Below are 16,139 nucleotides of genomic sequence, written 5' to 3'. Positions count from 1 at the left end.
TGTATATGTATAACTGATTCACTTTGTTATAAAGCAGAAACTAACACACCATTGTAAAGCAATTATACTCCAATAGAGATGTTAAAAAAAAAAAAAAAAAAGGGAGGATGGTAATGGGATCAGAGAAAAAGCAATTCAGTAAAGAAGTATCAACCCAAACAAGATGTTCAGGGATCTTCAGCCAGGACTTTGCCTCCCCACAGTTCCTGTCTAAACGAGGTGACTGTACTGGGGAGAAGAAAAGAGAAGAAATTCACTGGAATGAGTTGAGCCAATTATTGTTCAGTCAGAAGACCAGAAAGCAACCTTTTGCTTTCCTGCCTATAGTTTCTCATTTGTCAGAGAGTTTTTAAAAACTAGACATCTCATGACTATATCATTTAAACCTCTTTTACAAAACCTTTCCCCTCCCACCCCCAATCCTGCTGTTCTCAAGAATTTAAGCAGCCGTCGGGTGAGCCTGGCCCTTGTGGCACAAGGAACCCAGAAGATCCCTCTCTGTGCCGCACATTCCAGCTGCGTTGGCCCCTCGGGCAGGCACCTGGCTTGGGGGCTGCCGGCCCGTCCTGCGGCTCCAACGCAGGCCCTGCCTTCTCGTGCAGCTCGGGGCCGCGGTGACCGGGTTTGTGTCCGAGGAGGTGATACTTGTAGATGTCCATCATCAGGAACTCGTTGAACTGCACGTGCTCGTGCCGCTTCAGGGGCGTGCCATGGCTGGACCAGCTCAGCCGCTGGAGGTGGATGCACAGACACTGGGGGAGCTGCGGGCGGGAGAGACGGAAAGAGCCGCGGGTCGGGAGCGGGACCCAGGGGGCCCTCGGGAGCAGAGCCGGCCAGGCATGCGGCATGGGCTCACCTTCCCTAGTTTTAACTGTTTGACAAATGTGGTCCTCTGGTGTTCCACCTTCTCCCCATTCAGCGTCCCTTTCGCTTCAATCTGAAATAAAGGAAACATCTCTCTGCAGAAATTCTTTTTGGTTTTTTTTTTTTTGGCAGCGTTGCGCAGCCTGCAGGATCTTAGTTCCCCGACCAGGGATCGAACCCACGCCCTCGGCAATGAAAGTGCGGAGTCCTAACCACTGGACCGCTAGGGAAGTCCCTCTGCAGAAATTCTTGAAACAGGACCCCTAGGGACAGCTGCGGGTCAGGCTGGCGTTACAAGTGCATTCACTGGGCACTTGACATCCACCTGCTGAAGGAACTCAGCTGCCCAATTATCTGTGAGCTGTCTTCACTCTTTTAGTCATTAACTAATGGTGACCATGGAGGCAAAAGAAGTAAAGAGGCCGCACTGAAACTGACACTAGCATGTCATCTGTTTCGCTCTGTGTCTTCAAAATTTCTGGCCCCCACAGTTCCTCTTAATTCAGAGGGTGACGTTTAATTGCTCGGGGGAGTCGGGCAGGTCGCTCAGAGGCAGATGTGAACCAGGCGGGTGCGGAGGGAACTGCAGTGAATTGGAGTGGGCCTGTCCCACCTCAAAGCATGGCATTCACATTTTTTTCTTTAAACATTTTGTGGATGAAACCAAACTCATCTAGGAAAAAGATTTGGTCCGTGGGCTGCCAATTTCCTCAGCAACTTAGGTGGACGTGGCTGTGGCTGCAGAGAGCCTCTGGGGGTAGTCGGCAGGGCTCAGGGCCGACGGTGTGGGAAGCACCGTATCAGGACACGCGGGCCGGCTCGGGAAATGGCACTTGGTGTTAAAGCCATACCTTCGTACAGTTGTCACATACGACATCCCGCACGGATTCCGACGAGATGAAGTGGTGAAGGCAGTGGTCCAGGGTCAGTGGATGACCCTACGGCACAAGAAGAACATTCATGATTACAATTCAAGGAGAGCTAGACTGGAACTGTTAACAGTGTGAAGCCCCGAGCTTTATTCTGCTTAGGCAGGCAGTGAAGCTTCACAGACACAACTGGGTGTTTCCTGAACAAATGGGGAGCCCAGAGCATCCGGGATTTGCTCTTATGGGTGGATTCAAGGGTATGAGGACATAACACTGCAGAAAATTATGGGCTTCCATGTTCTTGTAGATAGCTTTGAATTTGAGATTAATGTGTGTGTGTGTGTGTGTGTGTGTGTGTGTGTGTGTGTGTTCAAAAAAGCCAAAATTTCTGCAGCAAGAGAGAAAATGCCCACCTTCTCCCCGCAAGACAGGCCATGGTACCACAGATTAAAACTAAGATGGGTTCAACCAACCATGTGTCTGAGTCATGTGTAGTAGCTGAGCTACACGAAATGTCTCAAAGCCCTTTCAGATTCAGATGTCTCCAAAACAGACCCCAAGGAAATCACAGATCAGTACATACCCATGTGGCAGCTGGAATACTTAGTGAAAGGCTATCGAAGGTATCAAATCGAACGGGACTCTGAAACACATATTGCAGAAAAACCAGAAAGGACTTAGGTTCAATTCAAAGCTTTATAGATGGGAAGATATATAAATATTTACATGCAGAACAGTAACATAGTCAAACATAACGTACTTACCTAGAAGCAAATTCTATTAAGAACAACCTTGTAAACATAAGAACTACAATAATACTAAAGGATATCTTGGAAAAACTATACAATAGCATACCTGACCCAGCAATTTTGGGATTTTTATCCTAAGGAAATAACCATGGATAACATAACTACAAGGATGTGGTTATCACAGCATCATTTATGACAGCAAAATGTGAATGGGTGAAAATCCTAGAGAATGATTAAATAAATTATATCATGTCCATATATTATAGAATGGAATACTATATTAAAAATAGTGTAGTAGAACTATACATGATTATATGGAAAGATGTGCATGTTATATTATTAACTGCAAAAAAAGCCCTAAAACAACAAATGATAAAACAGGGTTAAGAGTTCCTGCTTTCGGACTTCCCTGGTGGTGCTGTAGTTAAGAATCTGCCTGCCAATGCAGGGGACATAGGTTCGAGCCCTGGTCCGGGAAGATCACACAGGCCGTGGAGTAACTAAGCCCATGTGCCACAACTACTAAGCCTGCGCTCTAGAGCCCGTGCTCCACAACAAGAGAAGCCACCGCAATGAGAAGCCCGCACACCGCAATGAAGAGTAGCCCCCGCTCGCCACAGCTAGAGAAAGCCCGCACGCAGCAATGAAGACCCAACACAGCCAAAAATAAATAAATTTATTTAAAAAAAAAAAGAGTTCCTGCTTTCGATTATGGCACAGTAGGTTGGCTAGACTAACTCTCCTTGACATAACAATTGTAAAATCTGGACCAAAACAAAACAATTTGAACAACTGGAGGGCTACCAAAAGCAGGCAGAAATGGAGAAGTCAATTCTTGGAGAAACAGGACCTCCGTGGGTGAGATTTGCATTGTGTGGCTTCTTTGCCTGAGGGTACCCCCTAATCCATGCAGTTCAGTGTTGGGTGGGAAAAAGCAGCAGTCTTCCAGAATTAAGGTATCAGAAGACAGAGTTCAGCGCCGGTACAGAGGCTGGAGGAAATCCCAGAAAGAGAGGAGCCAAGAGAGGATAGGCCCTAAAATCTGTGTATAAGCCCTGCCTGATTCCATGGCTGATCCTGAAAGCACACAGACACGGAAGAGACTCCAGGGACTCAGCAAGAAGCTGCGGCTGGAGGCTGAGAAAACTGAGCGGAGATTCTGCCGCCCAGTGTTGGAGAGAGGGGGTTTGGAGTTTGAGCTCAGCGAAGGCAACCGCCTGCTAGAACAGAATTCATTATTTCTCAGAGAGACATACCGGAATCCAGAGTCTCTACTACAGTGTCCATATTAAAAAATTACTAGACATACAGTACAAAGAAAGAAGAAAGTGTGACCCATGGTGTGTAGGGAAGAGGAGGTGATGACCTGGATGGTGAAATGAGCACAAGGACCCTAAAGGAGTATTATAAATATGCTCAAGGACATAAAGAAAGAGAGAGTTATTTAGATCTAGCGGAGGACAAATAGAGAATCTCAGCAGAGAAATGGAAATTATAGAGAACCAAAAGAAATATGTAATTAAAAGGAACAATAACTAAAATGAAAAATTCACTGGGCAAGCAAACAGAGATTGAAGATGGGAAAGACAGTCAGTAAATGTGAAGATAGGTCAATAGAAATGATCTAAATTGAAGGACACGGAGGAGAAAGACTGAAGAAAAAAGAACCAAGCCTCAGTGACCTGTGGGACAATATCAAATGGACTAACAAGTCGAGAATGGGGCATACATTTTTTTGAAAAAAATAGTGGCCAAAAAAATGTTCAAAGTTGGTGAAAAGCATAAATGTACATAAATGTAACCAAACCAAAACAATAGCGACACTGTCAATCCAAAATTCTATACACAGCCAAACCAGTCTTCAAAAAGAAGAAGGGCAAAACAAAAACATTTTTATATAAACGAAAGCTAAGTGAATTTGTAAACAGACCTGCAAGAAATGTTAAAGGAATATTTTTAGACTGAAGGGAAAAAAACATCAAATGGACCTGGATCTACAGAAAGCACTGAGGAATACTGAAAATGGTAAATGTGAAATTTTTTTCTTTTAATTTCTTTTAAACACATATAACTGTTTAGAGTAAAAATTTTTATGACAGTGTCGTGGGGTTTATAATGTATGTAGATGTAAATAATATATACGACAAAGCACAAAAGATGGGGTAACAGAACTATACTTTCATAATGTTCCTACATTTTACACAAAGGAATATGATATTAACTCTAAATAAACTGTGATAAGTTAACACTGCATGATGTAATCACAAAGTGTAGCTAAAAAGCTAACAGAGGAATTACAATGGAATACTAAAAAGTATTCAATTAACCCAAAAGAAGGGAGGAATGGAGGAACAGAGAAACAAAAACTATATGAGACAAGTAGAAAACAAACGGTAATACAGCAGACCTAAATCCACTCTATAAATACCTACGTTAAATGTAAACGGACTAAACACACCGATTAAAAGGCAGATAGGAAGCTAGATAAAAAGGCAGGACCCAATTATATGCTGTCTACAAAAGCCACACTTTAAATACAAAGACAAAAGATAGGTCAAAAATAAGAGCACAGAAAGAGACATACCATAGAAACACTAGTTAGATGGAAACTAAACAGACAAAATAGACTTCCAGACAAGGAGTCTTACTAGAGATAAAGAGGGACATTTTATCACGACAGTAAGAGTCAACTCATCATAATTAATTCATGTGTATGTGCCTAATAGCAAAGTCTCAAAAGAAATTCAGCAAAAATAGAACTAAAGAAAGAAAAAGAAACAAATTCTAGCAAAACACTTAAGGAAAAAGCAATACCAATATTACCCAAAGACCTTGAGGAAATAGAGGCAGGAATACTTCCCAGCTTATTTTATGAGGCTAGCATAACTCTTATAATAAAACCTGAGAAAGACATTACAAGAAAATCATAAACATAAAACACGAATAGCCTTCAGAAAATGTTAGCAAACCAAATCTAGTAATATATTAAAAAGAATGACATCACAATAAAATGAAATTTATCCCAGAACACAAAGGTAGTTTAACATAAGAAAAATCAATCACTGTAATTCACCATATTAACAGAATAAAAGAAAAAAAAAAGATCATCTCAATATATGTAGAAAAAGCAAGACAAAATCCAATTATTCATCATGATAAAAACTCTCAGCAAACTAGGAATAGAAAAGAACTTTCTCAGTGTGATAAAAGGAGAATAGAAAACTCAAAGATAACATCATACTTAATTATGAAACACCAAATATTTGTTTCTTAAGATTTGAAACAAGGCAAAAGTGGAAACAACCCAAATGTCCATCAGCTGACGAATGGATAAACAAAATGTGGTCTATCCATACAATGGAATATTATTTGGTAATAAACAGGAATGAAGTACTGATACATGCTATAACATGTGGAAGAACCCTGAAAATATTATGCTGAGTGAAAGAAGCTAGTCTCAAAGCACCATATATTATAAGATTCCATTTATATGAAACGTCCAGAAGAGACAAATTATATAGAGACAGAAAGTAGATTAGTGGTTTCCTAGGGCTGACAGAGTGTGGGGAGAAATGAGAAATGACTGCTAATGGGTACAGGGGTGGTTTTTTGTGTGTGTGCGGGAGCAAGGGGTGAGTGATGAAAAATATTCTCAAATTGACTGAGGTGACAGTTGTACAATTCTCTATTTTTGCATCATGCTCAAAATTTTGCATAATAAAAATTTAAAATCTCAGAAGCAAAGCACACACACACACACACACACACACACACACACACACACACACACACACACACACACCCCAACAAACCAGCCCTAGAATCTGCTGTGTTCACCATGGGTATAGACCCAACCTTAGGACTCAAAACCCTGCCAATCACAGTGGGTCTGCTGCTCTTGGTACAGAAGATGCCATCTGAGAATCAACTGATATGCCAGCACTGACCAAGGGTGAGCAGTCGGTCCACCAAGCCTACAGACCCCAGAAAAATCACAAAAGCCAGACACCAATGCCAGTCCTCATGCTCTGGCTCCTTCACGAAGCTTAACTTAAATAAAACCTTGCCAGAAAATATCAAGTATTGGTATTGTATTTACCTGGTGCTCACAGTGTTTGCAGACCATGTTACTAGTAAGTCTTCCATGAAAAGGATGCTGGGACTTCCAGTGGCTGGATGTGGGATGAGGTGACCCTGGAATACAGAACACCTTTTGATAGGCCACCTCTAGCCCTCTGGCACCAACCTCAAAATTCACCCCCCTTCTTAGTATGTGGTAGACACACCTTCTTTAGAAAAAAAAAAAAAAAAAAAGTTCCTGAAAAGGAAACTGAAAGAGCTTCCCTTATTGAAATCCATCAAAAAGACAACCAGGTCCCTTCACAGGAGAATTTACACAGGTCCTTAAATGTGGTTTCTATATAATAGGCACAGCCACATTTAAAAAAGAAATTTGTGTTTGATAATGTCTTTTTACAAACATTTGCTTCAAATGTTTGAGATGTCACAAGAATGATACCACTGGTGAACACGCCATAAAGTGAGATAAACTTTTGAAATCATCAGAATAAGCAAGTTCTGAAAAACGTGAGCTTTGGGGGGGATAGGACGGGGGCTAGCGGAAAAAACACAGCAGCGTGGTGTGCTAGTTGGAACCACGGGCTCCAAGTCAGGCCAGCCTGGGCTGGGTCCTGGCTTTGCTTATTGGCCATGTGACCAGAGCCAGAGACTTCATCCCTGTAAGCCTCAGTTTGCTGGAAATGGGGATAATTATGACCCCACTATCCTCCATACCGCCAACTTCATAGAGCCGTTGGGAGGCTTAAATGAGATATTAAGGTGCCTGGCACACGGTATGGACCCAAAAGAGAACTGTTCTCATTACTACCAGTGTGCAAAGGAATTGATACGTCATTTTTTTTTTAAGTGTTAAGAAAACAATAATTTCCTTCTAAGGAGGAAGGGATCATTTGCAGGAATAGTTGGCCAAAGTGTAAATGCTGAGGACACAGCAGTTTCAGCTTATTAAGTTCACCAGAGGACCAATTCAAGAAGGTAAGGAAAAACCCTAGTTTGAGGGAGAAATAAGTCCGTTCAGAGGAAACTGAGCAGGCCTCGGGTATGATGGAACAATTCAAGATGTTCACCAGGGGGACAGTTTACGACTGTTCCCAAAACACAAGTTCCTTTCAAGTACACACACTCCAAGTCAGAATGGGTGTCACCAGAAAAAACATTATTTTTAGAAAACATAAAGCAAATTATTGTCATTTCTAAAAAGTACACATCTCATGTGTTACAGTTCAACGGAAAATGACTACCTCTGGTGTGGCAGGTGATCTGTCTGGGAGTCATTTCTGACTGCTGCTGTAAAGGACAAAAAAGAGAGAGGCTGAAAACCCTACTGCAATCTCTCTGATCACCCACCCTCACCCCACTCCTAAATCTCACAAGTTTCTGTGCTGACTGCACAGTTCAAAATCAACTTTATTTATTTATATATTTCTTTACTTTTTGGCCATGCCGCTCGGCACGTGGGATCTTAGCTCCCCGACCAGAGATCGAACCCGAGCCCTCTGCCTTAGAAGCACAGAGGCTTAACCACTGGACCACCAGGGAAGTCCCTCAAAATCAACTTTAAACCAAGCTTCCGAAAAGGGGCCTTAATTAGGCTCTCTGGTTGGTTACTGTACCTGTTCCTTCACCAAATGCAATTGAACATACTGCCTCTCCGGAATACTCCCCCCCTTTTACTAATTAACTTATCAACTCCCTAACATTTATAATGTGCCAGAGAAATAAGATTCCTTTAGCATTCCTGTGGCTCCTTGTTCTCCTATATTAAATAGGGGGGAAAATACATTCTTTCATCTCAAGCCCAACACAAATTGCAGCAAGGAATCGTTTTTAAGAGCTTGACATCCAGTAACCAAAGTCACTGCCAAGTATGACGTTTAAGACCCTCCCCCAGCCTCACTCCCACTACTGGGTTTTTATCTAATCTTACTTTTGAGTTTAAAGTTACACGAAAATTACATTTGTGTTCCCTGTACCTGTTCAATACGCACAGACCGCATTCATCGTACTGAGAGTGTTAATGGTTTACCTCTAGGGAATGCACATCAAACAGATGTGTGACCCGGGGCTGGTGGTCCCGCTCATCCTCCAAAGACGAGGTAATGACATGGAATAACTCATGAGCGTCCTGTCAAAGGGCAAAGCATTCTTCAGAGTGGCCCGAAGAGGCCGCGGCAACCTCAGAACCACCCCTGTGTGGACCACCAGGAAGACCCCCTATGGCTAAGGTGGGCAGAATTTGCTTTCCACCTTCTCAAGGCCCAGTGCGTTAAATGGAAATGGTTACATCCTCGACATTTTCAGGAGTAAAGGCCCTCAACTGAGAGGCCCAAGGGGAGAGAGAAGGAACGAATGCTGGGTGGGCAGGCTTCACGCTGATCTGAGCCATCTCTGAGCCTGTTTTAGCTTTACTGAGATGGCTCTGACCTCTGCTCTACCTGACTACTGTTTTGTTTTCATTGTGGTAAAACACTCATCCAATTTAAGCTTTTTAAGTGTACAGCTCATTGGCATTAAGCACATTCACATTGTTGTGCTACCATCACCACCGTCCATCTTCGGAACTTTTTTCATCTTCCCAAATGGAAACTCCACGCCCACTAAACACTAACTCCCCAACCCCCCGCACCCCTCGGCACCCACCGTTCTACTCTGTTGTCTATGAATTCCGCTTATCCTCAGATAAGTGGAATCATACAGTATCTGTCCTTTTGTGACTGACTTGTTTCACTTAGCACGATATGCCGATTCATCTATGACGTAGCACAGAATTTCCTTCCTTTTAAAGGCTGAGTAATACTCCACTATGTACACCTATCACATCTTGTTTATCCATCAGCCATCGATGGGCAGGTGAGCTGCTTCCTCCTTTCAGCTGTCGTGAATGAGGCTGCTGTGAACCGGGCTACACAAGTATCTGAGTCCCTGCTTTCAGCTCTTTCGGGCGTACACCCAGGAGCAGAATTGCTGCCTCATGTGGCAGGGGACTACTTTTTAAGGATCAACTCAAACGCCCCTCTTCCCAAAAGCCAAAGCCACCCTGACTCTCCCGGGATGGGCAGCCCGTCCCCCCTGAACTCTGATGCAGCTGATACTCACTGGGCTGCCACTCTGGGTCCTGTCCACAGTCGCCAGAGCGATCTGTTTCTAAAGGCAAATGACTTTTCTCTTCTGCTCTCAACCTCCCGATGGCCTCCACTGCTGCAGTGAATGGCTCCCTTCTCAGCTGGCTGGCCAGCCCTGACACGCCCCGGCCCTAGAACCCTCCCCCCTCGCGCGCCCCAGCCCCTGGCCTCCTCTTCCTCCCTGAATGCGCCAAGCCGGCTCCCACCTCAGGCCTGGGTCTTTCCCGCGCCCGGGTCTTCACGCGGCCGCCTCTCTCTCATCCTTCAGGGCTCCTCAGGGAACCCTCCGTCACCAGCCCTCCCTGACCTAACCTCACCCCCGGCCATTCAGCGGCGGCCCCGCAGGCTCTCCCTGCAAAACACCCGCTGAATCCCTGAGGTCTCTCCATCTGCCCTGCCTCAGCCCCAGCCTGAGCCGGACCCTCCCCGGCCTGGGTGTCCGCACGGCCGCCCAGCTTTCCTCTCCGCTCCCGTCCTGCCCCGCTTCACCCCTCCTGTACACGGAGGCCGGCGTGCTCCTGTTCACATGTCAGGTCGGGCCGAAGCAGTCCCCTGCCAAAGCTCCGAGTGGTTCCCCCTGCGCGCAGAGCAGGAGCCCAGCTCCAGCCCTCGGCCTCCCAGGCCCTGCACTCCTCACAGCCCCCTCTCCTCCACTGCTTGCCCTGCCCTTCCTGCCCTTCTCAACCCTGTGTCCTTGCAGCTGCTCGAGGCTTTTGCCCCGGCTTTGCTCCTCCGGCTGGCACACTGCGCCCACAGCACCCCGGGCCTGGCTCCTCTTTAGACTCCAGGTCTCGGCTGAAACCTCAGGTCTCTAGAGAAGCCGCCCCCTCTAAAGGAGTCCTCCTGCCGCTTTCCTCTCAGCGCCCGTCCTCCCCACACTTTCTCACGTCACCTTCTCAGCACACGTTAAAGTTACCTGTGGACGGTCTGCAGCCCCACCCTCACTACACCGCGAGCTCCTGGAGCACAGGGCCCCTGCAAGTCACGCTTGCTGCTACCACCCAGCGCCCTCAGCAGGCCCTTCCCGAGGCCGGCGTTCAATAAGCATTTGTTGCACGTATAAATGAATCCCCTCTGAGGCTATGACCAGCAGTTGGCGAGAGAGTGATGGAGAGTCAAAGGTAAGTAAGGCAAGGCTCTTGCCCTCAGGGACTCACAACCCAGGGGCAGACATGGCAGCCTTGCTACTATCTAGCAGTGCAATGCTATGGCCCTGTTACGACCAGTGAGCCCTGGACATGGAGCCGAGGGAGGCTCATCTCTTCCTGCAAGGCTCGGGGAGCCTTGACAGACCAGGCATCTGGGCCAGCCCATGAAGCATGAGCAAGGGTTCACCACAGAGAAAAATCCCAAGACAGGATGGAGTCGGATCCAAAACCTATTCTGTCACCGTCAGCCATGTGACTACCTGGCCTTCAGAAAAGGAACAGTATTGCAGAAGAGCTGAAGAGCAGCCACTTTAGTGCCAGACTGGCTTGAATCCTGGCTCTGTCACTCAAATAGCTGTGTGACTTTGGGCAAGTCACTTGACTGCTCTGAACCTCAGTGTTCTCATCTGTAAAATGGGGATAGTAACAGTAACTCCTTACAGGGCTGTGGTGAGGATTCAATCACATAATTCACAGACGTGGCCCAAAGCACCCCACAGCTCTAGCTTCAGACACTGAAAAGTGGTTGGATGACCAGATCATTAATAGTGAAGGTGTGGACAAGGCCCCATGCTAGATGCTCTGGATACCTTCAAAGAGGAACAGAACCAGAGACAGACATGCTTTCTCCTTCCCATGCATACTACGGCACTCTGCGGCTCAGTGTCAGACGCTGGAAATACTCCCCAGGAGCAACTGGGACTTAAGTGGGTCCTTGACAGAAGAGCAGGACTTAGAAAAGGAATGTGGGCAAAGAATGTCGCCTGTCATATCAGTAAAGAAAGGATGTTGCTGGCCACCAAGCCATCAGCTCCTGCAGCCGCCCCCTACTGTGTCCTCTGAGGGGATTCAAGATGGAGAAAAGCAGGATACGGGCCCTGGACAGCTAAGGGGCATCTCGAAGGAATGATTTCAATGAACTCAGACCCTTGCATCTTCCCTTACACAGAAAAATGCTAAATTCATTAACTTCAGATGTCTGTTTTTTGTTTAATTAGCAGTAATCTTTGGACGTTCTACCTGTTTTTGTTTTCGTTGTTTTTGCAAACACTTGATATATCCTGCTCCTCCCTTACCTCTTGGGGGCAGTCCCTCAGAGCTATCTGAGAGGCTGCCTCCCGGGCTTAAGTCCTCAGGACGTCTGTCAAATAAAACCTAATTCTCAACTTTTAGGTTGTGCATTTTTTTTTTTCAGCCGACAGGCATCTGATGTTCTTAAGGACTAACTCTCAGTCACTGTCTCAGTTTAGCAAAATGTAAAATGTAGCTAAATAATTCCAGTTACCAGAGGAGGATTTAAAAAGTATTCTCTAAATGGAAAAATATTTCAACATATAATGGATTAATCAAGAAGCACTGTAAGAAAGTATAGGATACTCTCAACGTCGTGTTTAAGAAGTAACACATACATGGCTTCAGATGGAAGTGGAAACAGAGATCATCTCTAAAGAAGAGGGGAGAGAGGAAGCCTTCCCGCCTCATTTCTCCATTTTTACATGCCTCCTGCTTCGGCCCCACAGTTTTGGGAGCCCAGGGGCTCTGGTCCAGGGGCTACCTGGGGGAGGCAGAAGCAGCCAACCCAACGCTGGCCAGGGCCAGCCTGGAAATGTGGCGGCGGGGATGGACCGCTGGAAGTGTACACCAACGGAAGCGAAATGTTTGGTCCCTGGAGCTTCACTCTCTCAGCCTCAGCCTCGTCCTCTGGGGAAGAGGAGGAGGGTGGCCAGTACCAAAGAAGACAAGGAAGCTGTAGTCGTGGAAAAGCGGGGCGGGAGTGGCTGGAGGAAGGCCCTGGGACTGCATATGACAGCTGCTCAAGGTTTGCGGCCACTTTAAGCCAGCCTCCGAAGACTGATTTTTTTTTTTTTTTTTTTTTAATGAAGGTATAGTCTAAAAAAGAGTCTCACCCGAACCTCTGAGCCTCTAAAGTAAAGCCACCTGCTTCTCTCTAATAGGCCCCAGATGTCCCCACCATCCACTGAAATGCAAAGTCACTCAGGAACTAAAAAGATTTTCCCTCTTTGGCAGCTGTGTGCTCATGCCCTATCCCGTGAACCTTCCCTCTCCCCTGATCGCGAGAGCAGGAATAAAGTTCACAATCTGGTCTCGGGACACTAAGGCTGTCTAAAATGTCACACAAATGTCCACGCGGGTCAGACAACTGCAAGGTCAATGCTGGCGTTTATTCTTCCCGCTGCAGCAATGCAGCTGTTTCTGGAGCTCAGGCCCCACCTCATTAGTGGGAAAGATTCTCCAAGGAAACCTGCTTTGAATGTTGTGTTCACCTGCTCTTCAAACGAAGAGATCTGCCATCTGTACATTCTTAAGACGTCCAACAAGCAGCTTGCATCCAAGACCTCTTCATCAGTGACTTCCTGGCAGGATAAAGCTGGGAACAAAAAAGGTAGCACAGTTATTAAGTGAACCAGCACAACAACTAACCAGAAAAGCTGCACAGCACAACGTGTCAAAGCTAATTAAAAATGTAAGGACTGTAAAATTCACCTTGGAATTATATCTCTTTCATTATTCTTCCTTGTAGCCTTACCCAATGCTTAGTACACTAGTAGACACTTCGTGTTTGTCGAATGAATGTAATTTTTCATGAGGCTGCACCATTTAAATGAAGCAATTGACTTTCAGATATCTGAATTACTATCATCAATATAAATTTACTGTTGCAAGATTTGTAGTGAATAAAATGATTTTAACTCACAACTCTGAGGGACAGGAGGGCCTTTAAACAACCATCTGGTCCAACCCTACACTCACTTCCCTAACCCCTCTCCACAGGACTCTCTCCTGTGGCCATAAGGCCTTCTCTTGGATTTGTCTGCATTTGAGTTTCTGATTATCACCGCAAAGCATCAAGCTCTCTGAGGCAGCCTGAAACGGTCCTCTGAGTGGTTTGCTTTTCAATCAAGGTAGAATCAAGCCTAACAGACAAAAATAAAAGTCTGATGGGCTTATGAATTTATATTACAATTACATCTAGATGGGGGTTGGCAAACTTTTTCTGTAAGGGGTCAGCTAGTAAACATTTTTGGCTTTGCAGGTGTCTGTAGCAACTACTCATCTCTGCCAATGTAGCACAAAAAGCAGCCATAGATGACAGATAAATAATATGTAATATTACATATTACATAGATAATATGTAAACAAACGGCCATGGCTGTGTTTCAATAAAACTTTATTCACAAAAACAGGCGGTGGGACTTCCCTGGTGGTGCGGTGGTTAAGAATCCACCTGCCAATGCGGGGGAAATGGGTTCGAGCCCTGGTCTGGGAAGATCCCACGTGCCACGGAGCAACTAAGCCCGTGTGCCACAACTACTGAAGTCCGCGCACCTAGAGCCTGTGCTCCACTACAAGAAAAGCCACTGCAATGAGAAGCCCGCGCACCGCAACGAAGAGTAGCCCCTGCTCGCCGCAACTATAGAAAGCCCACGCGCAGCAACAAAGACCCAACGCAGCCATAAATAAATAAATAAATAAAGTTATTTAAAAAACAAAAACAAAAAAAACCAGGCGGTAGGCCAAATTTGGCCCAAGGGCCATAGTTCGTTGATTCCTGATCTTGACCATCCCCCGTCCCACAGCATATTATTATGGACCAGTATATCACACTGGGCCAGTACTGCTAGTGCAGAGGAGATAAAAATACAGGAGCCTGCCCTCTCAGTGCAGTTTTTGGGAGTTCAGTGATTCTCCAGATAAACTAAGCCAGCCTGTTTCTCCTCCTTGATTTGCAGTCAGTGAACTTGAGAGATAGCTCTGAACACTTCAGACTCTGACCCTGGAGGGTCTGAACATTGCCAACGCCACCGCTGTCAGAACATGGCTGGTGCCGTGGGTGGTGACCTGTGGTGGAGAAGCAGCAGCGTTGGCAGCCAGTAGCCAGTTATCAGTGCAAATAAACCCTGAGGTCAGACCTTTTCCCTCCAGTACGAAGGAGACCTGTCAGGAGAGGTACTGTTCCTTCCTTCTTCCTCCTACATTCCCCGGCAGCCCTTCTGTTAGCTTTTACCCTCCCAAGGAAAATGTGAATGTCCCCTTCAGCCCAATTTTGCCTACAATGCTGTGTGGCAAAATGTGGCAATGTCTACTAATTTTCATATCCTACAATCCAGCAGTATGACTTTCTCAGGATCTACCCCAGGGAAAGAGGTGCCTATGTGCACGATGGGCATGTACAAGGATGTTCACTGCAGCCTGTTTATGGAGACAAGGCTCCGGAAGCAAATGGCTAAGTAAACCGGGATATCCTGCGATTATGGATGCTGTGCAGCTGTACGGGTGCGTGACGTGTGTAAATCACGTGCTTGATAAGAGCTTGAGATCCAAAATATATAAGGAACTCCTAAAACTCAACAACAACAAAAATACAGAAAACCAAATTAAAAAATGGACAAAAGATCTGAATAGACGTTTCATTAAAAAGACACAAAAAACCCCTAGAAATGGCCAATAAACACATGAGAAGATGCTCAACATAACCTATGATTAGGGAAATGCAAATCAAGACCACAATGAGATATCACTTTCACACCCATCAGAAAGACAGACAATAACAAGTGCTGGTGAGGATGTGGAGAACTGGAACATTTGTGCACTGCTGGTGGGAATGTAAAATGCCAAAGCTGCTATGGAAAGCAGTATGGTGATTCCTCCAAATAGTAAACAGAATTACCATTTGATCCAGCAATTCCACTTCTGGGTCTATACCCCCAAAAATTAAAAGCACGGGCTTGAACAGATATCTGTACACCAGTCTCCACAGCAGCATTATTCACAATGGCCAAAAGGTGGAAACAACCCAAACATCCACTGACCTATAAATGGATAAACAAAATGTAGTGTGTATATACATACATATACACACACAGTGGAACATTACTCATGTTCAGCCTTAAAGCGGAATGAAACTCTGACACATGCTACAATGTGGATGAACCTCAAGGACATTATGCTAAGTGAAACAAACCAGACATAAAAGGACAAATATTGTATGATTCCACTTAATATGCTACATAGTCAAACTCATAGAGACAGAAAATAGAATAGTAGTTACCAGGGTCTGGGGGTAGTGGAAAATGGGAAGTTATTGTTTAATGGATACAGAGTTGCAATATGGGAAGATGCAAACTTTCTGGAGATGAATGGTGGTCGTGGTTGCACAACAATGTGAATATACTTAATACTACAGACCTGTTTACTTGAAAATGGTTATGGTGGTAAATTTTACATTATGAATATTTTACCTCAATGTTTAAAAATTTATTTATTTATTTATTTATTTATTTATTT

General features: G+C 45.1%; 1 protein-coding gene across 4 annotated transcripts in view; it reads right to left on the bottom strand.

Annotated features, from left to right (window-relative positions):
- The window catches only part of USP30 (ubiquitin specific peptidase 30), a 31,529-nt gene that overhangs the window by 8,170 nt on the left and 7,220 nt on the right, over positions 1–16,139 (bottom strand). Inside the window, exons 4-11 of one of the 4 annotated variants that reach the window (XM_007129493.4) lie at positions 13,118–13,221; positions 8,589–8,687; positions 7,804–7,849; positions 6,582–6,676; positions 2,317–2,376; positions 1,716–1,802; positions 857–937; positions 542–761 (exon numbers count right to left, since the gene is read on the bottom strand). In XM_007129493.4, the coding sequence (XP_007129555.1) occupies positions 542–761; positions 857–937; positions 1,716–1,802; positions 2,317–2,376; positions 6,582–6,676; positions 7,804–7,849; positions 8,589–8,687; positions 13,118–13,221 (792 nt within the window). The remainder of the gene's footprint in view (positions 1–541; positions 762–856; positions 938–1,715; positions 1,803–2,316; positions 2,377–6,581; positions 6,677–7,803; positions 7,850–8,588; positions 8,688–13,117; positions 13,222–16,139) is intronic. The other 3 variants (XM_024120891.3, XM_007129495.4, XM_007129494.4) reach the window with 3 other exon arrangements.

Source organism: Physeter macrocephalus, chromosome 19, assembly GCF_002837175.3.
Source record: "Physeter macrocephalus isolate SW-GA chromosome 19, ASM283717v5, whole genome shotgun sequence".
Lineage (NCBI taxonomy): Eukaryota > Metazoa > Chordata > Mammalia > Artiodactyla > Physeteridae > Physeter > Physeter macrocephalus.
The sequence above is the reverse complement of the archived record's forward strand: the minus strand, read 5'-3'. Positions and strand labels throughout refer to the sequence as shown.